The sequence below is a fragment of the Nestor notabilis genome, unplaced genomic scaffold, assembly GCF_000696875.1.
Source record: "Nestor notabilis isolate BGI_N333 unplaced genomic scaffold, ASM69687v1 scaffold4545, whole genome shotgun sequence".
Lineage (NCBI taxonomy): Eukaryota > Metazoa > Chordata > Aves > Psittaciformes > Psittacidae > Nestor > Nestor notabilis.
In genome coordinates, this window is record NW_009927790.1 from 7,609 (window position 1) to 30,866 (window position 23,258).

The 23,258-nt window shown below is 48.9% G+C and overlaps 2 protein-coding genes across 2 annotated transcripts in view; one reads left to right on the forward strand and one right to left on the reverse strand.

Annotated features, from left to right (window-relative positions):
* The first annotated feature begins 4,644 nt into the window (after positions 1-4,644).
* LOC104405476 (UDP-glucuronosyltransferase 1-1-like) lies at positions 4,645-10,823 on the forward strand. The gene is made up of 5 exons (XM_010014204.1): positions 4,645-5,460; positions 7,915-8,046; positions 8,313-8,400; positions 8,831-9,050; positions 10,454-10,823. The coding sequence occupies exons 1-5, from the start codon at positions 4,735-4,737 to the stop codon at positions 10,749-10,751; spliced, it is 1,464 nt and encodes a 487-aa protein (XP_010012506.1). The 5' UTR covers positions 4,645-4,734; the 3' UTR covers positions 10,752-10,823.
* Positions 10,824-17,391: 6,568 nt separating this feature from the next.
* SH3BP4 (SH3-domain binding protein 4) overlaps positions 17,392-23,258 on the reverse strand; it is a gene marked incomplete at its 5' end in the record, with an annotated part of 10,326 nt that continues 4,459 nt past the window's right edge. The window contains 2 exons of the mRNA XM_010014206.1: positions 17,392-17,616; positions 17,984-18,172. Of these exons, the coding sequence (XP_010012508.1) occupies positions 17,392-17,616; positions 17,984-18,172 (414 nt within the window). The remainder of the gene's footprint in view (positions 17,617-17,983; positions 18,173-23,258) is intronic.

The following is a 23,258-nucleotide window of genomic DNA, read 5'->3' on the forward strand; positions in this document are numbered from 1 at the left end:
TGGAAACGCCCTAAATGGCCCTCCGGTCCAAACCCCTGCCCCGGGCAGGGACACCTCCCACTAGAGCAGGTTGCTCCAAGCCCCTGTGTCCAACCTGGCCTTGAGCACTGCCAGGGATGGGGCAGCCACAGCTTCTCTGGGCACCCTGTGCCAGCACCTCAGCACCCTCACAGGGAAGAGCTTCTGCCCAAGAGCTCATCTCAGTCTCCCCTCTGGCAGGTTCAAGCCATCCCCCTTGTCCTGTCCCTTCAGGCCCTTGTCCAAAGCCCCTCTCCAGGTTTCCTGGAGCCCCTTTAGGCACTGGAGCTGCCCTAAGGTGTCCCCTTCAGGAGCCTTCTCTTCTCCAGCTGCCCCAGCCCAGCTCTCTCAGCCTGGCTCCAGCATCGCCTTGTTATGTGAGATCTTTTTCTCTCTGAAACATGAAAATGCGCACACAGGTACTGCCGCTAACTCTGTGGCACAAAAGAACACCTTCTGTCCACCTCCTCTAGGTTTTGATCTTTTAATGTCACCTTGCTGCCAGCTAGGGGAAAAGGTTTTGCTTCAACAGGCTGTGGAACGGAGCTGTACTGATGTCTGAAACTCCTTCCCCTTAATGCAGTTTCCTTAGATGTTACAGTCCTTCCTGCTGGCTTGTGAGAATCACCTTGTTTTTAACACGCCACATGTAGGACATCCTATCACATGAACCTTTTACTAACAGTATTAGCCTTAGAATGTGCTTATCATACCCCAGTACCTTTGGCAAAAGTAACCATTTCACAAATCATTCCTACCTGCTCCAAGCAACTCTTCCAGGCTGCTGCAGAGCATGAAGAAACCATTCAGAACTCTCTCCAATCAGATGTGCTTGGTAGGAGGGTATAAAGCAGTATCTCTTCTCCAGCCATTGCTCTTGTTCAGCTCCCATTCCTTTATCTTGTTTTGCTTCTGTAAACTTCCAGCATCCACCTTTTTCCCTTTTCCATGAAACATGCCTTAATGGCTTGGTCAGGTACTTCTTCTAAGCACAAATTGCTTTTCAAGGTTTATCTTGAAAGTTTTCATGTGTTTTTGCATGTTCTCCTTATCTAAGGATATTGCTTTGTTTAGAGGCACATACATACTCTGTTTACTCATTGGGTTTCCATTGCATCGTTCGCTGCAGCTTCAACCCAGGTTCTCAAGAATAATTAGGAGCTTAAGTCCTACCCAAATCAATCTGACTTGGCTATCTAAACAAGCCCTTGGAGTGGGACAGTCTCCCACATCAGATCATGTCAGCCTCAGCTGATCACAGGCAAACCTTCCAAACTTCAGAGGCAAAAACCTTCTTCTCAAGGTTCAGTCCAAACCTCTCAAACTGCTCTTTGTGCTCCTGATTATGCTATTTACTGCTACCTGGAAAAGCTGGGCTCCAGCATCATTGTTACTCCCCATCAAGTAGCTACAGGCTGTGGCTGAGTGTTATAAAGAACAAGACTTCCAACGCGGTGTGTGTGGTGGGTTACCTTAAAAATCTTCTCATAGCACATGCAAGAGCAGCTCAGAAACTCTGTTCTCCCCTTCTTCTGGTAAGCACAGGACACAAGTGTGGGCTTCCCTTGGCTCATACCACAGCCAAGCTTTAACAGCTCCTTCTGAAAAGAAACTATTATTAAGGCCTTTCAAAACTGTTAGGCCTGTAGCCTCTCATCTATGAACTCTTGTAACCCCTCTTGAGCAAGGACTACATAATCTGCGACATCATTACTTTCAAAGAGATCTTTGGCCTCAAGCCACTCACCTACGACCTCTAATGATCCCTCTGGAGAAGGAGCTGCATATTGTGATACCTCATTATTTAAACAAAAAGGTCTTTGGTTAATATGTGACTTTGGTGACACCACTGCTACTTGTGCCAGCTCCTGTTTACCGTGGAGAACATCCTGTGTGAACTCCAGGCACCTTTCTGAGGAGTAGGAGAAAGTTTGTGTCTTTCATGTCAATATTGCAACATGCTCAGTGGCCATAAAAGAAGATTCCTGACTTGAATCTGGCACAGGGCTGTCAAGTACACAGTGACTCAAAGGTAACCCTGACCCAGCAAAATCCCTTCACAAACAACTAATCAAAGATCCTGCTAATTGTTCTGAATCATTTAAGATAATTTCGATGCAAGGAAAATGCATGTTGCTTTATATCCCTTGATAGCACTCTTATCAATGCTTTTTATCATTGTCTGCAACATGATCTTTGGAACTTTGACAACCTGTCATAGTAAACATTTTGTAGAAGTAAGACTGAAGACCAAGTATAAATAAGGTACAACTCTTCCTTGCTTTCATATGCTGCTTGGAAGTAAGAAGGAACAGTTCATTGCTTTTCCTGCCGATAACCCCAGGCCAGTTATGTGGAGGTACCAGATCTACACTGGGCTTGTTCTTTTTCTTTCTTTCTGGAGTTTGGCAGAAGGTGGGAAGCTTTTGGTTATGCCTCAGGATGGAAGTCACTGGCTGAGCATGCGTCTGGTTCTGGAGAAACTCTGGGAGAGGGGGCACGAAGTCGTTGCAGTGATTCCTGACGCTGCTTTGCTGCTTAAAAGCTCACAATCTTTTACCATCAAAACATACTCTGTGCCTTACACGCAGGAGTTTGTGGATAACGCCTACAATTCCATTGGTGAAAGCAGTTTTAAAAACCCTTCCCTTCTAGACAGAATCGCATTATTCAGCAATTTATCAGAACTGACCAACATGTACAGTACCTCTTGTCGGCATCTCTTATATGATGAAGAACTCATGAAGTACCTCCAGGACAGCAAATTTGATGCCATTATGATGGATCCCGTGTTGCCCTGTGGACCAATTATTGCTGAACATCTCTCTCTCCCTTCTGTGTACTTCATGCGTGGTCTTCCATGCACTTTAGACTACAAAGCCACCCAGTGTCCAAGTCCTTCTTCTTATGTGCCGAAGACTTTCGCGTACACTTCGGATCACATGACATTTGCAGAGCGTGTGAACAACTTCCTGCTTGGGATTTCGGAGCATGTGCTCTGTGACCTGTTTTACTTGAACTACAAGAACTTAGCTTCTGAGTTTCTTCGCAGAGAAGTAACAATGCTGCAACTATTTAGCCAAGCATCTGTTTACCTGATGAGATACGACTTTGTTTTTGAGTATCCGCGCCCAATAATGCCAAACATGGTCTATGTTGGAGGCATCAACTGTAAGCAGAAGCAGCCATTATCAAAGGTTTGTCATGGTTCACGCTGAGCATATATATGACATTTAGCATACATTGATGCTGAATATAGCATTTCTTAGCAATTATTTAAGATATGCTTCCTATAGTAGTATTTGTGCTTGAGCCAATGTGTGAGCGAATACCAGGATGCCGTGATTTGGGAGGAGGAATCTCAGGTTCTTGTAGATGATCACAAGACTTGCACTACAAGGAGCTGAAGGGTTTCTCTTCAGGGGAGCTTAGGTGAAGTTGACTAAGCTATGGAGCTGCCTAGGTACAGCTTAGCTTGTTCTAAGCGTATCACTATAATCACAGCTTCTCTAGGCAACCTGTGCCAGGGCCTCACCACCCTCACAGGGAAGAACTTCTTCCTAATGTCTCATCTCTCAATCTAGCCTCATGGAATGTATGCTATACCTAGATAAATACCAAAATAATTCTAGATCGTATAATCTGACATCCCTAACAGTTTGAATACTGATTAATTGCAGAAGATTTGATTGACCAAAACATGGAAATGTGGAATTAACTCTGCAGATATACCCAGACACTTGTACTGTGCTGTAGAGCCTGATAATGGGCTTGAATACCCCAAAACCAGGGATATGCAAACACGTTAGAGGGAGCTCTTTTGCCTCGGAATCTGTGTAAGAAGCAATGTAAGAGGGAACATGTAAGAGGATGATTGGGAAAAGAAGCCTTTGGGATTATAAGAACCTACCCTCCCTCCCCGGTTTAAGTCTCCCCAGTGGCTCTGTAAATAGGGCAAATATCAGTGGTTTGTTCTGTTTTTCAGACCACAGTGGTGTTGCAACAGCAGAAGTTATTGTTAAGATTGCACCATCACACGTACTACCGTAGACTCTGGGCTTTCACTTTGATAATTGCTATGACACAGAAAGAAATCTGAAGATAAACCTTATCAACCCACCCTATATCAAATCTCTGTCAGTCGTTGCTTCTTGGTTAGCCTCTGAGAGCACAAAGTATTCCAAAGGCCAGGCTTTTTGTTCCGAATTTTGTGTCCAATCAGCTGCACAGACTCAAGGCAGGGAGTTGATCATTAACTGGGTGTTAGTAAAACAGTGATTGCTGGGTCAGGTATTACCTCCCATGCATGACTTTTGCTCAGCCTTTCAGTGCCACACGCTCCCTCTTGCGTTTGAATCCTCTCCTGTTAACTCAAGCGTTCAGTGCCCAGTTACTTAAAGACTTCCCTGAGATGATAAACCCAATCTTTACTCACAGTGAAAAATTACCCTCATTTCTGCCCACAGACATCCAGCCTGTTAAAAATTAACCCCCTCAGTTAAGATTAAAGTGCAAAGTACCCTCAATTCATTCCTCGTCCCCTGCAATAGTTCGGCAGCTCTTTAAAACTTTGCCGACAGCACAAGGAAAATGGCTTCTTCAAACGTGGGATTTCATTCTCTTGCCTCCTGCCTTGTGCTTTTCCTGCTCCTGTGGACCTTTGCTGAAGGTGGAAAGCTGTTGGTGATACCTATCGATGGCAGCCACTGGCTCAGCATGCGGCTGGTTGTGGAGCGGCTCCAACACAGGGGACATGAGATCGTGGTGCTTGCACCAGAGATAAACCTGCGGATAGGTTTGTCGGGGCATTATACCATGAAAACATACTCTGTGTCTTACACCAAGGAGTATGTGGAGGCAGAGTTTAAAAAGCTGGGCCATAGGAGTTTCACACCTCAATCCTTCTCAGAAAAATTCTCCAATTTGGCAAATATCTCATCCATGTTCTTGGATTCCTGCAAGCGTCTCCTGTCTAACAGAGAGCTCATCAAATCCCTTGGAGAAAGCAAATTTGATGCTGTCTTTATGGATCCTTTTTTTCCCTGTGGACAAATAGTAGCTGAACATCTTGCCCTCCCTTCTGTGTACCTCGTGCGGGGACTGCCATGCAGCCTAGACTTCCACGCTACCCTCTGCCCGTATCCTCCTTCCTACATTCCGAGGTTCTTCACTCGCTACACGGACTGCATGGGGTTCCTCCAGCGTGTGGGCAACCTCCTTGCTAGCCTGAGCAGTTCCCTGCCTTGCAGCTTCCTTTATTCACCATACAACAGTGTGATCAAAGAATTCCTCCGACGAGAGGCAACAGTGCTTGAGCTCTTAAGCCACGCGTCTATTTGGCTCATGAAATATGACTTTGTGTTTGAGTACCCCAGACCCTTAATGCCTAACATGATCTTGATCGGAGGCATAAGCTGCACTCAGGAAAAAGCCTTATCCCAGGTTAGTGCCCTTTTTCCCCTGGAGTTTACCTCTAACTGCACTGCTTGTTCTCACCATGAGATGGCGCTCCCGGCAGGAGGAACGAGGTGGAAGGAGCTAGGAAAGCAAAACACGGCAGCTCTGCATCCCTTGTGCAATAACCTCCTCTGTAACTACCTGAAAGAAAGTTGTAGTGAAGTGGGGTCGGTCTCTTCTCCCAAGTGAGAAGCGACAGGACAAGAGGAAACGGCCTAAAGCTGCGCCAGGGGAGCTTTAGATGGAGATGAGGAACAATTCCTTCCCCAGAGGAAGCTGCCTATTTCCAGCGATTTTGGTTCGTGTACCAGTTTACAAGACTTGGTGCTAGCTGGGGCAATGCAGCAAGCCCAGTCCTGGGGGATTTCTGCAGGAATTCCAGACAGCAAATGGAATCCCTGGCACCCAGCTAGAGATCCGCTTCTTTTGTGTCAAATACTCTATCCCAGATCTGGACTGCAACCGTATTTTGCTTGAACTATGCCTAACATCCTAAATATGGCATATTTGCCACTTTCCCTGAAGAGATCCTCCTCATTCTTAGTGCTTTCTCTTATTTCCTCACATATTTCAGAGATGTGGTGCGTGGCACCCACCAAGAAGAGCAGATGCTAGTTAAAAAGACTACTAAACTAAGGTGATTTTAGGTGATTTTCTATTCCCAAAGCAGAGCTGCAAAACAATCCCTAAAATTAGTGGCACTTCTGAGCAGGAAGTCAGACCTTGGCGCACAAAAGCACTCAAAGAACAGAATAACACTGATGTGGCTGGTCCCACAGAATATAAACAGGGCTAAATAGGCCTTGGAATAGCTCTATGTGTTCCACTGCACCCGGAACTGCAGGAAGCAAGTCACCCACTGCCCAAAGGATTCGGTATGAAAAGCGCATTTGTAACGTGGGGAGGATTTTGCAGTTCCCAGATGTCTGGGAGTTTATACAGAACCAAGGCCAAGAGTTCCCAACCAGGCACCTAATGGAGATGGAGAGCACGTCTTCAGAGAAATCTAGTAAGAGAGAACTAAGCCCTGAAATGAGAGTTACATTTCCTCTTGTTTGCCCCCGGGTCTGCTCTTCAGGATGCAGCTACCACCAAACCTTCGATGGCTCCTTCTGTTTGGGATCCAGTCTCAAATGAAGAGCCAGGGCACTCATGAACTAAGAGAGTCACTCTCAGTTATCCCCTTAGACCCTAAAGGTGAAACTTCAACAGGCTTACAGGAACATTTGGTTCATTTTAGTCCACTCATTTAATTCTGAGACCTGCAACAACTCCCTCTGGTTTTGTTTCCTTCCTGGCTTTACCAAATAGTCTCAGTGGCAAAGGATGCTCTAGCCTTTGGCTGGTTTTATGCTTCACCAGAATCCTTCTGTTCTTGGATTCAAGTGACAAATCTAGTCCTTCTATTAGTTAAACCGACCAACCAAAACAGATTAAAAACCTGGCAGTGGTTCAACATTACCATACTCAAAGCAGACCCAGTAAATCCAGATACTAGAAATTACAGCTATCTGCTATCAGAACACCTTTAAAACCAAACTTCATTCTCTCTTGCAGTTGCATGGTCTGAAAAGAAGAGTATCAACTCTAAATCCAGAGCATGTGATTGCAATAAATGGGAAAATAAACCACAGTGTGGTCACCTGGGGATTGGTTGCCAGGAAAAGCCTGATGATGACTTCATCTCCTTAATTGCTCCAGCATCTTTTTTGCTGCACAGACACTGATGTCCTGGAGCAGGCAGACTTTGCTACAGGACTGGTTTAAAGTCAATCTTTTCTCCTGTCCCTCCTGAATCTTGGTTCAGGTTTCAATTCTGCCAACACTCAGGCACCTCCTTAACTTTGTTCAGCCACATCTGCCCATTCTTTTTTTCCCTGGGAATCTCAGAATCCCAGCCTGGTTTGGGTTGGAAGGGACCTGAAAGCTCCTCTGGTCCCAACCCCCTGCCACGGGCAGGGACACCTTCCACTAGAGCAGGTTGCTCCAAGCCCCTGTGTCCAACCTGGCCTTGAACACTGCCAGGGATGGGGCAGCCACAGCTTCTCTGGGCACCCTGTGCCAGCGCCTCAGCACCCTCACAGGGAAGAGCTTCTGCCTAAGATCTAACCTGAACTTCCTCTGTTTCAGTTTGAATCCATCACCCCTTGTCCTGTCACTGCAGTCCCTTATGAAGAGTCCCTCTCTGCATTGTTGTAGCTCCCTTCAGATACTGGAAGCTGCTCTGACATCTCCATGCAGCCTCTCCAGGCTGAACAGAATATGGATATATAGAGAGAGATAGGTAGAGAATATAGATAACTAATTTTCCTGCTCAACATTTTGTTGTGTTGACTCCTTATTTTCTTACCTTTCCTGACAGTTTTGTGGGAACGTGACAGAACTTATGGCATATGACATGAAAAGGACTTTGACTAAGGATGTGCTTTGTTTTGGCAGGAATTTGAAGCTATTGTGAATGCCTCTGGAGAACATGGCATTGTTGTCTTCTCCCTGGGCTCCATGGTCTCCGAGATTCCTATAAAGAGAGCCAAAGAAATTGCAGATGCCTTGGGAACAGTCCCTCAAACGGTATGGTTTCCCTCTTCCCCTTCCAGCACAGCAATCCAACATGGTTTTCAAACACAGTACGTGATTACCTTCAGCTTTCAGTGGGCTTGGTCCTCCCTTCTTTCTCCTGCTCCCTGATGCCAGAAGTAACTATCACCCAGCTACTCTGCACAACAAAATGGGGTTTATCCACCGTGGATGTTTTTCAGCCGTGCTTTTCAAACCCACTGAGGAGCAGCAAGAGGCCACTTGCTGAGAACTGACATTTTGGTTACTTCTCTTGCAAGGTTTTGTGGCGATACACAGGAGAGGTGCCCCCCAACCTGCCCAAGAATGTAAAGCTCGTCAAATGGCTGCCCCAGAACGATCTTCTAGGTAGGTATGAGACACCTGGAGTGATACCAGCATGTTGCTTTGAATCCCATACTGCTGCTGTACGGCACCATTGGCATCATCTGTGCTGACTCCCTGTATCACTGTGGGTCACAGGGCTTCCTTAACAGCTGTTGCTGTCTGAAACAGAGCTCATCTCTTAGAAATTTATCTGATGGCACCTGCAAAATTGTTGACTTATGGAAGAACTCTGTTTGGAAAGTTGTCCCAACACTTGACTGCCCTTTCTGTCAAAAATGGGGGTTTTTATTTCTGACTAGCCTGCAGTCATGAGTAACGATGCATAGGACAACCCAAAGGTCTTGACTGGCACTTACCAGTGCCATTTTTTGTGGCCCTAGTTTTAACCTGGGGATGCATTACTGTGACTTCCCAAATCAAAGAGCTAAGCAAGTTTTTCTTTCCTCCACAGCTCACCCTAAGACTCGTGCCTTTATTACCCACGGAGGCTCCCATGGCATTTACGAGGGCATATGCAATGCAGTGCCAATGGTGCTAATGCCTTTATTTGGAGACCAGATGGACAACGCCAAGCGAATAGAGTCACGGGGAGCAGGACTGACATTGAACATACTTGAAATGACTACAAAGGACATATCCACTGCCCTGCAAGCAGTTATCAATGACAAAAAGTCAGTAGTAGAAACACAGCCTTTCTCCTTCTACCCCTATGTAACACCAGCATGCTAGCTTCCAGCTTAACAGGACGTTAATCTGTTCTTATATGCCTTCTTATATCAAAGTTACATCACTGAGAAGCTGATGCTGGCCCTGGGTTAACCTCATCCTGTCCCTTTAACAGCACTATCCTTCTCACTGCCCAGGAATATAGGCATTAGATGACAGGAACCAGCTGATACGAGAGGATTAAGGTATCAGAGAAGATGGGCTATATATGCAATGGAAGAAATCAAGTTGACAGAAGATGAGCACAAAGACAAAATGACCAGGCAGTGACACAGAGGGCTTTGATCCAACATGGCAGAAAAGGCAATTGGCAAAGGGAGATGTGGCAAACTGGTTTTGTTCCCCAAATTGGTGGTGTCATGAGTCAGTGGGGAGCCTGGAAAGGTTGAAGGCTCAGCTGCCTGGCTGATGTTCTTTGCATGAGGCTCTCCCAGAGATGCTTCCTGCGCAGCAGCAGGAGGAAGGAGGTAACAGGCAGTGCCTCTGTATAGTTCAGAGGCTGTGCTACATCAGGAAGCACTGTCTTCCAGCTGGCAGGGTTTATTAAACAGACCTCATTTCTTTTACAGACTGGCTTTCTCAGTCATATCCCCTCTCAGTACTCATATGAGCACAGTGAGCTGCTGCCTGGCTTGGCAAAGCTGGACAATTCCAGCATAGAGCTGGAGGAGCATGCAAGAGTATGCTAAGGCAGTACAGGGAACTGCTCTAGACACCACAGTATTACAGTCAGCATGCCCAAGGTGTTTTGAGGCATCATGGTGAAGGGCAGCTTCAAGACCCTCCTGCCACAGGTGGGGAGGTTGGAACTGGGTGATCTTAAGGTCCTTTCCAGCTGTAACCATTCTATGATTCTATGACATATCCTCCTCTTCCCTGCTTCTCTGAGGGCTTCTCAGTACTTGGCATCCTCTTCCCCATCATGTTTCCAAGAAATAGCACCTTATTGCCATTGCTTCCCAACCAGTATTCTTAAAACAATGACAATAACAGTAATAATAATAATAATAATAACTATAACAATACATCTTGATCATGAAAAACTGGATGGCTTTTCTATACCCAGTCACATTTCAACCAAATACCTTCACCCCAGAGATTTTGATGGCAGCTCAAACAAAGCTTTTTCTTTTTCCTCTTTCCTAAAACCTTTCCCTCTGTTTTAGCCTTTGGAAACAGCACTTTTCTGGGGCCATCTCCCTCTTATGGGGAGGGTGGGGTGGTGGGGAAACACCACTACACAAGTTCCCAGTGGGCTATGAGCCAAATGACACCGCATCCCTTTCCTCTGGGGACACGGTCTCGGAAGCTCAAGTCATTGAAACCACTGAACATCTTGTCTTGACAGGTACAAAGAGAACATCCAGCATCTCTCAGACCTTCACCTCGACAGGCCCATCCACCCCATGGACCTGGCTGTGCACTGGGTAGAGTTTGTAATGAGACACAAAGGAGCCCCACACCTCCGACCTGCTGCTCATGACCTGAACTGGATCCAGTACCACTCCCTGGATGTCATCGCCTTCCTCCTCGTCGTGGTCCTCCTCTCCCTCTTCATTTCTCTGAAGTGCTGCCAGTTCTGCTGCCGCAGGTGCTGCTGTAAGAAGGGAAGAACAAGAAAGCCAACCAAATCCAAGTCCCACTAGCAGGTGAAACCAATGGTAGGAGATAAGGCTCTGCTCCAAACCAGATGATCAGAGAGCATCCCAAATTTCACTGATTGCTGGCTTTCAGTCAAGAAATAATAGTTCCTTTAAATTAGCACCCTGGGAAGGGTTGTTTCACTATAACAACCCTTTTGAGATAATTGATATAATTGTTGCCTTTAATTAAGAATTGGTGGTTAAAATTACTGTGATAAGGAGTGCTTCAGTCACTTGGGAAGATATAAGTATGAAGTCCAAGGCTCCTGGCTTCCACATCTTGGTGTACAGAGGACTCACGTTGACTTCTTTTTTTTACCTCTATATGCAACGGAGATACATACAGGGATTTCATAAGACTTTGCTACAAGGGCTTTAGAAGAACCATTTGCTCTAGTTTAAGGCTGTCAGGTTTATCAAGCACTTTGAAACCTTTGTGAAGCTGTTGTTTGTAGAAGAGGCAAATGTTATTGACTGACAATACGTGTCACATACACCAGCTAGATGCACATCTTACATGGGTTTTGTGTGTGCTTACAACCCCCTGAACAAAACCAAGGTTTTGGCAGGGAAGTCATTGTAAAGCCACTGGTGCTTCACCCAAGTTCCCCATCAGGCAGAGTGCTGTATCTAGAGCATATCTGTTATGTGATCAGAGCGTTGTAAGCATCGTTTATAAAACCCACTTGATGTACTTACTGTAAGTGTTGTTCAGGTAAAGACCCAAAACCCAGCCTTACAAATAAATCCCCAGTTCTAACAATAATGGCTCTTGTGTTTTCTAACTTGAGAGATAGGGGGCTAGAGAAGGGAAAGCTTGTTCAGTCATGGGGAGAGAGCTGGAGAAGCCTCACGGTGTGGAAGCTACCTTGATGCCCAAAAGCCAGTTCTCAGTATCACTGCTTGGTGACTTGGTCCTTGCTGAGAGGTTACATCTTGAGGCTCTCACAGTTCCCACTGCTAAAAAGTCAGAAAAGACCTTAACGTTAATAGTGAGGGCTCAAAACAGGCTGGGACATCCTAGTATGTCATGGCACAGGCATTCTGCTATGTACCTGCTGCTGTTCTTTCCTACTGCTGTTTGAAACAGCAGGTACTTCAGTGGGAGCTGTGAAGCTTAAGAAGACAGCCTCTCTTCTCCTCAGCCTGTCCCTATCGTAGTGCCTGATTCCTGGGGGCATCCGTGCCAGTGCAGCCTGTCCAGGACCTTTTGCTTTTCTTCTTCTGCCTTTGCCTCCCCTCCTCTTGCCCCATGTAAACAGAAGGAAACTCCTCTTTGGGTCACAGAGAGAGCCTCCACTGTGCCTGAGAGCTGACCTGCTTTTAAGATGCAGCTATTGCAGCTCCACACAGTTCCTGCAGTGACATCTCTGGCTGTCCCCATGGTCTATCCAGTGACTTTCTCTGCATGGACAAGAGAAACCCCCCTTGATTTCACATCAGATGAACGGAGTTAAAAAGAATTAATCTTAATGGGCTTTGTTGGGGTTTAACTCAAAAACCTCTTGTGTAGGAGCTAAAGGAAAGGGATGAAGACTCAAAATGCTCATCCCATGTCTTCTGGAAAGAACTTGAACACAACTAAAGCAAAACAGCAGCACAAACCAGGTGTCCTCTTCCTTTTGCTCTCCTTAGCCTCACCTCTTTTGTCCTGCTCTTTCTTTTCCCTTGGGAAAATGAGATGGAGAGAAAGGGCTTTAGGGGATGTGCAGGGCCAGGACTGCACAACAGTCCCGTTGTGTCCAGTTTCAGCTGTGCCCAGCAGAGGACAGTCCAATATCACTAATGGTATCACTGACAGGCAGGAGCAAGGAGAACATCCTTCCCCACCAAGGCAGAGCCAGTGGGCTGGGGGAAGTTGTAGCGAGTTGTTTACCCATCCATACTCGGTGAATATGGCCCCTGCTGCACGGGGATGGATTTCAGAGTGAGTGAGGAGCCAGAGGGTGCGGGACAAGCAGCTCTGGTGCAGAGAAGAGAACCAGAGGGGCTGCAGCATCACTGCAACGTGACCCTCCCAAACCTTCGCAAGGTAAGAGTTCATCTGGGGATGCTGTCCTATCTTACTGCCCCTCGAGTACCATACAGAATCCCAAACTGGTTTGGGTTGGAAAGGACCTTAAAGCTCCTCCAGCTCCAACCCCTGCCCCGGGCAGGGACACCTTCCACTAGAGCAGGTTGCTCCAAGCCCCTGTGTCCAACCTGGCCTTGAACACTGCCAGGGATGGGGCTTTTTTCTCCCGAGGTTTTCCGTGCAGCTACTCAGAAGAGAGGATACCCTGGGACCAGCTCTGACAGAACCCAAATGAATCCATTTCTCTTTTCACCAGTCTATTCAGCCTTTGTGACTATGTCTCCAGAACATAACAACAAACGATTTTGTACCTAATGCTTCAATTTCCTAGTTTCAGGCATTCAATTTGATCCATTTTAGGATCACTTCTAATGTTTAGGATCATTTCTAAGGGCTTCAGAAAGTCATTCTTGTTTCCTGGCACCCTCTGCTGGTTGAACTCAGGAACTGACTGACTGCCACTCAGAAATACACAGAGCCACGCTGCCCCTTCAGCACAGCAGAGAGCCCCAGGCCCCTGCTTCTCTTACTGGGAGAAGGACAACTCGTTGGCCACAACACATTTGTAAGTAACAGAGCTGAGACTGGGTCACTTCCCAAAAGGGGAAACTGAGGCAGGGAATGACCACTGCTCCACCTCACTCCAGGGTCCAGGCACCACAGCCTGAGCTTTGTCAGCAAACACTTAAATCTCTGCTTTTAAACACCTGCCAACACACAGGAGGCAAAATCCCTTCTCTGCCCTTGCAGAAAGAAGACACAAAAGGATGGTCAAATGGTTGATGCTGCGAGGGCTGGAGCAGCTCTGCTCTGGAGCCAGGCTGAGAGAGCTGGGCTGGGGCAGCTGGAGAAGAGAAGGCTCCTCAAGGGTACACCTTAGAGCAGTTCCAGTGCCTAAAGGGGCTTCAGGAAACCTGGAGAGGGGCTTTGGACAAGGGCCTGGAGGCACAGGACAAGGGGAATGGCTTGAACCTGCCAGAGGGGAGATTGAGATGAGCTCTGAGGCAGAAGTTCTTCCCTGTGAGGGAGCAAACTCGCTCCTGTGAGGGTGGTGAGACTGGCACAGGTTGCCAAGAGAAGCTGGGGCTGCCCCATCCCTGGCAGTGTTCAAGGCCAGGGGCAACACTGAGCTGCTCCCACTGTCATGGGAGCTCCAGGCAGCTCCCAGGCTCCTCCACCTCCCAGCTTGTGGGTCCAAGACAACCCTTGGCCTGCAAGGACACAGCACTCAGAGGGGTACTCACCTCCTTCCAAGCCACGCAGAGATAAGTAAGTGCTGCTATTCAAGGGTAGAGCAAGAACCAGCAGTGACCTCCCAACGAGCACCCATCCTCCTCCCCTGTGCAGGGTGCTCAGGGCAGCCACCTGCACATGGGCCCCAGTGCTGCCCTGCCCTGCTTGCTCCCATGTTGATGCTCACGCTGCAATGACTTCACTTCACCTGAGAAGTAAATACTCGCTGCTGCCAGCAGCCAGCCACGATCCAGTTGTCACAGGGGGGGTCATTGGAGTTCCCAAACCCCCTTTCAGCCTTGTTTCCTCACTGGGGGAAAGCACCGAATGCTCAAGGTGAGCAAATGTGGAGTAGAGGCAAGAGGATGCGACCTGCCAAGAGCAGTACCAGCCCCATTGAACAACAAAACAAAACAAGAGAAAACAAGAAGAAAACATCCCAAACCCAAACCCCACCACCCCAAATCCATGTGCATCCACAAAGCTGCTTCAGGATTGCAGGCACCATGTCTGGGAGCAGTGCACGGGCTGCGCCACCACACGCCATGGCTTCTGCACCATTCTCTGGAGCTATATCCCCACGCGGGATCCCAGCGGGGTTTGGCACTAGAGATGTCCCATCCCATGACATGCCCTCTTGGGCCAGCTCCAGGCAAGAGGTCCTGTGGTGGGTGTCAGAGCTCTGCCTACAAGCTGCTGTTGCACGTTGCTTTGACAGGTACTAGCAAGTGCTCCCGGCATCAATTCCCTTCCCATTAAGGACGGGTGAAAGGTTTCATACACCAGATCTAATTGCTCGGATTGATAAAAGCAAGTCATCAGCACAGGCTGTTCAATCACCAGCAAATCCTAAATCCCCCCTCAGCCACATACTGCCCGGCTTATCCTCTGGCATGACCCGGCTTCAAAAGCCAGCCTGAATAAACGGAGCAGATTTCCTCCCTGGCATGGTACCAGCTTTATGCTGGGGGTGACATGGCCCCCTTGGCTAAGGCAGAGCCAAGCTGCATCTGTTACCAAGCATCCCTCCCAGCGAGGGACCAGGCTTTGCAAAGCATCTGCTGGAAGCTTTAATTACCATTCAGTGGGGGGTAATCAGAGCAGGGCAGGAACCTGGGGCTTGGTATCTTCTGGAGGCTGCTCAGGTAGAAAGTGGGGGTGTCCCTTCGAGTTCTGGCCGCAGATGGTTGGTCTGAACTCCTTAGAGTGGGTGCAAAATGATTTCAGTAGAGAACAGAGCCAGTGATGGGCAGGGGGAAGAAGGGGAAATCACAGCCAAGCATCAAGGGAGTCTGGTAAGCAGGAACAAAACCAGCACATGCTGATCCCCAGCCTGAGGCTCCTTCCTTTCCATGTAGGGTCCTTCCACCCCAAACCAAGCCATCAGTCACCCCCTGACCGCTCAGTGAGTGAAACTTGCCTATCTTTTGGCCAGATTTCTCTGCACACAGCCTTTGGGAAAAGCATGCCTTTATATCCTGCTTTCCCACCCCCATTATAATAAAGAAGCCTTAAATGTGTCATCTGTAGCTTGGAAGTCCCTGGATTTCACCAGTGGATTAAGCCTGTGAAGAGGTGAGCCCCAGGGGATGCTTTGGGTAAAGGCTGTTGTCAGAACAAAGGGCTTCCAACAGGAGGATTGAGAGGGTCATGCTGGGAACGCGTGATGGGATGAACACCACCTCCATCCATTTACAGTCATTCAAGCCCATGTTTTCTGAGCGACCAGGCTTGAAGAAGTTGGCTTTGGGTTATTAAGGTGCAAAAGGGTCCAGCAAACAAGGAGACCCAAGCCTGGAACAGGATTCTGGAGCCAGACGGGTTTGGGATGCCAGCAAAGCCCATCACGAGCCCAAGCGATGCATCATGACTCTCACCAAAGAGGCTTCCTACAAAGGAAAGAGAACCTTTGGGTCCCCACCAGGCATGTGGGAGGAGGTGGCAGCCCTGGGGAGGATGGACTTGGGTGACAAAGAAACCTGTCCTAAGAGAAAAACCTATGAGCAGCCCTTTAACCACCTTCTCTCCTCTTAGCACTCGTGATCAGCTCCTCCTATTGCAAGATAGGGGTGTCCTGACAGCAGCTAATCCACAACGAGCTTTTAATTAAGAGCTGGAAGGGAAGCAAAGCAATTGCTTTTCAGTGGGGAGTTCTAGGGATGGAAATAGACACCCACAGAGCTCCAGGGCTTTTAATCAGCCTCTGGTTCTCATTGCACACTGAGCTGGATGTGCAGACACTGAGCGCTGGCGAGGACAAAGCAAACCTCATGGATAAACCAGCCCTTCTGTACAGACACTGATAACCCAGAGGTGACTTTTCTTCCCTCTCCTCTTCTGACACATCATCTTCAGGCATTAATGCTGAGCTGCTGCAAGATGATCACTCAGTTGCGACGGCTGAAGGAGAGGAGGAGATGGTGTGAATGCACTCACAAGGGGACTGGTGCTGAAGGAGTTTTGTTCCTTTCATTGGCCTCAGGGGAAAAAGAGCCAAATCCTTCCTTGGAAGTTGGAAGTGTTAGGAGGGAGTCGGTCAGCAATGAGGGGGAACTGCCCGTATCAGAGGCTGGTGCCCTTCTTGCCCAGACCAGGTAGGAACAAGGAGGCGCATGGCCAGGGCATCCTTGAATCCCAGACTGGTTTGGGTTGGAAAGGACCTTAAGATCATCCAGTTCCAACCATTCCCAGCACTGCCAAGGCCACCACTAACCCCTGGCACTGAGGCCTCATCTACCCAGGGTGTGAGCACTTAAACATTCCCTGCTCAAATAAACCCTTTCTGGTGAAAGACACTTGTTGGGCTGAGGACATCCCAAGTTCCCACAGTGCTTTACTGCCTGGGAGCCTGCCCATGGTGGGGAGGAAGGGCATTTACTGTGCCTTCCCCTTCAAAAGACACATCTACATGACTGGAATTCATCTCCAAAACAATTTAAAAGGGGTTTCTACAGTGTAAAAAAGAGACACAGCCCCCCCCCAGTGGTTCCAACCTTTCCTGCTTGTTACAAAAAGTAGACTTTTATTTGTAAATGCCTAAAAAATGGGATCTCTCTCGTGTTCCCTCCCCCCCTTGAAAGTTTTTTAGTAAGAAAGAAGTGGTATTGATGCCATAGGAAAAGCTGTTCCCTGCTGGATGCCTTCTCATCAAGGAGGGATGTCTCCTGCTGATTCCCAGTCCTGGTGGAGCACTTAGAAACTTTGGCCTCTTAAAGCCCAAGAAGAGCAACAATCTCCATCTCTTTTTAGAGCCAACTGCTTGAAAAAGAAGAGGGGATAAAGCACAGGAAAAACACCCCAGCAAAGGAGATACGGACAAAACCAGCGCTGCAGGACCTAGATGGCAAAGTCCTCGTGGTCCTGTGGGCTGAAGGCAGCTGCCCGCAGCATGTCCAAGGAGTTGACGAGGATCAGGGTGCCAGTGAGGTGCTTCCAGCGCTTGGTGATGGGGTTCTTCATCTTGTCCAGCCCAGTGTGCAGCTCCTGGATCACGTCGCGATAGCTGTCGCCCATCTGGCTGCTCCAGGTGAGAAGGAAGTCGTACGCTGGCTTCCACATGGCCTGTGGTCAGAGAACCAGAGGTTCAACCAGGTTGGAAAAGACCTTTAAGCTCATCAAGGCCAATCTTTACCCGAGCACTGCCAAGACCACCACTATCCCATGTCACTGAGGGTCTTGTCTACACTGTTTGGGAACACCTCCAGGGGCATGGGGCAGAAGGGGAGCAACTCAGAGCTGAGGCAGGCTGGAAAGCCCCATCCAGTGCACCCCCATCCCAGAACAAGCACATTCCTGAGAAAGAACACCCCAAAACCTCTCCCCCACATCCAAACCCCTTTTATCCCCCAAATGTGCTCCAGCAGAACACGCTCTGAAGGTATCCACAACCCCAACGGACCCATGGAGACCAAGCTCAATCCGCTCTCACCTCGCTGTCCACTGTCCCTGTCTTGTCCCGGTGCGGGGCCTCATAAGCATCCATCTGCTGCTTGGAGACCTTGGCGAGCTTCTCGGCGAGCTCCCTCCAGCGCTGGGCCACCTCCACCGCTGTGGTCAGCAGCACAAAGTCCTGGATGAGCCGCACCACCAGCCCCTGGCAGTCCATCTTCAGCAGGGCCTGAAGGACAGAGGTGAGAAGCAAGCGAGAGGGTCAAGGCAGGCAGGAATGGGAAGGGAACCATGCAGGGAAGTCCCTGGAGAAGCCATCCAAAAGCCTCCCACCCCCTTCTTAGCAGCAGCTGGTGAAATGAGGCCACCAGGCTCCTCAGAAGAGTAATCCCATTAATGGAACGAAGCACCCTACCCCAGCCTCATTTTCCAGGCAACCCCTCAAGATGTTCAGGCACCACCATAAGCAGTTTAAAGCATCCCAGGGGCTAAGGAGAACAGATGCCTTTAATCAAGGTAACTAATCTCCAGCATGGTCCATGCAGCTTCCCCCCTCCCCGAGCCCAGAAGAGCATCATCGATGGGTATGAGCCAACCAGAACAGCTTGGGATGGGAGCTGGGCAAAGGTCCAGGCTGGGAAAATTGGGGCTTGGAGCAACCTGCTCTAGTGGAAGGTGTCCCTGCCCATGGCAGAGGGTTGGAGCTGGAGGAGCTTTAAGCTCCCTTCCAACACAAACCAGGCTGGGATTCTACACTATGATCAACCTTGGGAGGAGATGGGCTGGGGTGAGACCCAGGCAAAGGGCCAGTTGAGAGCACTACAGGACCGTGGCTTGGCTTGGGATGTTCTTGCTCTTCTCACTGCTCCTCTGCCTCCCTGTGGCAGGTCAGAAACCTCCTCCTTCTCCATCATTTATGGGCCTAAAAGCTGAGATTTTCTGCATGGTTTGGGAGAAGTGGGGAAGAGGAACAGCAGCAGTCCTGGTTTTCCAGCTAGCGATGACTTAGCAGGGAAAGAAATGACAGAGCAGGGTTAGCTCCTATCTTGAGGATAAGAGCTCCTGTCGTGAAGATAGGAGCTAACTCTTAACATCAGGAGATCTGCTCCAAGTGCAAAGCAAGTTGAGATAGAAGAAAGCCCACAACACAGCCCAGGAAAGGACAGGTTTAAGTGGCACTTCCCAGAGGACAGGATCTGACCGACAGGATCTGACCAACAGAACCAACAGCCCACTCACCAGGGCTCCCCTATCCTCTGCCAGAGCCTGTGGACCACAACAGCCTCAGCAAGGCAAATCCCACCTCAAGTGGCTGCAGAGAGGTGTTTTGTATTAGGAAAATGGCATTCCCTTTTCAAAGCATGGGAATGAAGCAGAGATCCCACACCACATCCTGGGTGATCATTTACTGAATCAATCCCTCCTTGTTTTCCTCCCGCCAGGTCTGGAGCCGTGGCACCAGCGTGCTCAGGATGCTCACTACCCGATGGGTGGACACCAAGAGCTCAGTGATGCAACATGTCCCTTCCATAAAGGAAAAGCAGAGTTCAGGGATGCAGGGGACAGCCCCGCAAGGGATGCCAAGCACCAGTGAGTACCCAAGGAACCATGCTGGTTCCTGTCGGGAACGCCTCCCACCTTCACGACAGCACAGAGCTGTGGGCAAACCCCAGTGGGTTTGGCTCTGGGGCAAAGGAAGGGTTAAATCCTGACACAGGCAGTTTCACAGGGACAGTTGGTGGAACTGGGAACATCTGAAAGCACTCCAGCAATTTGCAAGGCAAATGTACATTGATTTTCCCCTTATCTGCTTCCAGCTTAAAGCTGGGCTCGATTCTAATTACAGCTGCAGCCCAGCGCTTGTTTGCTCCTCCAAAGTGCTTACACTGGTTTCCTGTGTGAGCAGGAGAAGTAATAAAGCCTCTTGTTAAGCAAGCAAGGAAGATACATTTCAAAGAGCATTATTCTTTAAGGGCATTAAGAAGCATTTAGATCTCACACCTGCACCAGGACTTCCTATTCAGCAGCACTTCCTCAGCACCCAACCCATGGATCCATCACCCACTCCTCTGCAGGCAGAGGAGCTGGGTGATCCTAAGGAAGGGCAAGATTTAGCATCCTCAGAACTGCCTTTCCAGGCGGATGGATGACTCCAATCTCTTGCCAGAGGCTGAGCAGGTCTGAGGCATCAGAAGAGGCCAAGAAGAGCCAAGTGCACCACTGGGGCTAAGAAGGATAGAGCTACAGGACACAGATTCTCTTGTTCCTTCTGCTGCTCAACATAAACAAGAAAACAGCATCAAGCAAAGCAGTTGAGGACTGTATAATGACTCAAAGCAACAGTTTTGGAGGAGATGGCTTGCTCCCCACTGCACACTGTGAGTTTTAACTCTGAAACCTACTGATGGCCACAGAACCACCTCCTTCCTGTGCTTTGCCCCTGGTGATTTGAGGTGGGGAGGCTCAGCAGGCACATTATGGGCTGGAGAAAACACTCAGGAGAATGGGCAGAGGTGGTGGGAGACGGGAAGAGCACCAAAGCCACAGAACCCCATGGAATGTGGGCAGCCACAGGGCTCTCCTGGAAGCCCTGACTGGGATTAACAGGGTACAGCCACCTCCTTCCAACCCCTTGGTACCCAGCCATGCTCCCTGCTGAGGTGTGACCTGGGCTGTGCCTCAGCAGCACCCTCCAAAGCATTTATTAACCTCAAAACAGCTCCAAGCCAGCTCCACCAGACAGGTAAGTGAAGGAGGTGGTTTGATATTCAAATCCCAGTTCAAAGCAGCGTAGAAGCACCTCTACTTAAAAGGCATCCACGGGAGGCTGGATTTGCATCCTGGCTCTGAAATGCAGAATCCCATTTCCCATCCTCTAATAATGGAAACCAGCACCTGGAAGCAAGCAAGCCAGGCTAGAAGGTAAAGGAACCTGCCTACAGATGCATGGCCAACTCCTGCCTGTGCCCATCACCACCACCTTCATGGTCCACTCCTGCATCTGCAGGGACTGTGCCTAGGATGGCACCACAACACAGCTCCCACCTGGAACCCCATCAGATGGGGAGAAAGGCTCTTTATCCCCAAGTAGCTGGTGAGTCCCACAGAGGAAAGGATGCTTGTGCACAGGCTCCTGTCTCCATCATCCTCTCAGGGATACAGGAGCTGGCTCTGTGCAAGCTCTCCTAAAAATAACACTTGCTTTAGGCATTAAACATCTCTTTCACTCCCTCCTTGTGGCTGAAGCACCCCTAAAATCACCAGTCACGTGCAAAATACTGCACTAGACATGATCTTAAATACCAATTCTTTTGGGTCTTCAGCACAGCGCAGCGTGGTTCCTTAGGGAAGCAGCACCCAGGATCTATACGTGTGGTGGGATTTGTTCACATGAAGTCAGAAGAAGAGCAGGAGTTGGTCTTTCCCTCTGGACCCAAATTCAGCACAGGGACTACCATTAGCCAGCTGATTGCTTTGGGATGGAGGAGTAAGAGGGGCCTGACATAAGCAGCCTTGGTCTGGCATGCTCTGGTGTGCCAACACAAGGCCCAAGCAATGGACACCCTGCTCTGCAGGACATTAAGGACTGCTTAAGCCCACCTGCAGCATTTTGGGGTCTGCACACACAGGGACAGGCAGGCAGCATGCAAATGATAGAAGACAATGGGGAGAAAAAAATCCCAACATCATCTTCTGTATGGTCTTTAAAAAGCAGCCTGAAGAAGAAAAAGCTCCTATCCTAGTTTCCACCGCTCCCTGCTGACATGCCCAACGGCATTCCCAGAAGACCCATGTTTTTCCCAACAGCAGCATCTATTGGAAAGGATGATAAATGAGTGGCTCTATACAAACACCCTATCAAAAACCCAGAGAATGAGAGGAATGTTCTGTCTTGTCAAAGGTCCAACCCCAGCTCTGAGGCTCCGCGTAGTGCAGTCACTGCATGGCCAGGTATTGGTGGTCTGGTTTCTTCCTGCATCATTGCCCAGGCTTTCTGGAAGGAGGGGAGGGAGAGGTTGCTCCTCCTGCTGTGAGGACTAACATCTGAGCAACATTCCCCCAGTTACCTTCACAAACCGCTGCTGGTGCTCGATTAAAACCAATAACCATTAAATGCAGATCACTTATTAACCAGTCACCACCATCAGGCTTTTCCATGCTTGGCAGCTGGTGCATGGCTCTGCCACTGCAGTTGTGTACTCAACACTCCAGGAGATAAGCCTCCTCACTACTTCACCCTTCACAGCCCCTTTGAGAGGAGACAAGCAATGGCCAGATCAGAGCTTAGTGCAACCAGTTCTTCTTGCCAGCAGCCATCAGAAAGCAAGACCCTTTGTTACAAACCAAATCAGATTTAAACAAACACAATAAAATACATGACTTTTTTAGAACAGGCTCAATCTCATTTCTCCCCAAGTTAAGGAGGATTTGACAGCACCAAGGGGTTTAGGAGCAGCAGCATCTTCCACCAGAAAGGGAGCTCATCCTTGATCGACAGGCTCAGACTCACAAAGAAGAGCAAACAAAGCCACCACTCAGGATTAGCCTCCATTCAAACAAGGGAAATAAAACCTGCTCCAGGGCTCTGCACTCCAGGCATCCCTTGGGGAGCAGGATGTTTTCCTGCAGCTTACAGCCCTCCCCTTGAAGGCGCTGCTCTCTGAGTATCCAAAGAGCTTTATCTTCCCCTTAGTCTCCCCACTGAGGTCTGACATAGATTTTCCATGACCTACAGACAAGCCTGGGAGCCCTGGAGACAAAGGGAATAGATAAAAGAAATGCTTACAGGTAAAGCAAACAGCACAAAGCCCTTGCGAGCATCCAGCAAGAGGAGGACAGATTTCATCTCATTGTTCACTCAGGCTAATGATTAAAGGAGCAAAGCCTCCCTTGGGGAAACCACGGGGCCAGACACCAGCCTCGACTCCCACACTGGGCATCTTCCCCTCCTGGATGGCCCCAGAAAGAAGAGAGACAACTGTGTATGATGGGCAGAAGAACCCTCAACAGAAGCAGCAGTGGTGCCATGAGCTGGCACCTGAAAGTTAAAGCTAACACATTATCCCACAGGCCACAAAGTGGTACCCAGGCACGGGGAACTTGCTGGACAATATATCCATGGGTAATGATGGGTTATATACTATTCATAACACCTCACACCTCATAGTCCAGCCTCAGATTTCCCCCTTCTATTTAAGGAAATCTGGGAAATTAAACAGAATCATGGAATCAACCAGGCTGGAAAAGCCCTTTAAGCTCATCCAGTCCAACCATTCCCAGCCCTGCCAAGGCCACCACTAACCCCTGGCACTGAC

Coding starts and splice junctions, on each gene's coding strand:
- LOC104405476 (XM_010014204.1), top strand. CDS start 4,735: ATGCGGCTGGTTGTGGAGCGGCTCCAACACAGGGGACATGAGATCGTG. Junction 5,461..7,914: donor AGGAAAAAGCCTTATCCCAG/GTTAGTGCCCTT, acceptor TTGTTTTGGCAG/GAATTTGAAGCTATTGTGAA. Junction 9,051..10,453: donor GCAGTTATCAATGACAAAAA/GTCAGTAGTAGA, acceptor TTGTCTTGACAG/GTACAAAGAGAACATCCAGC.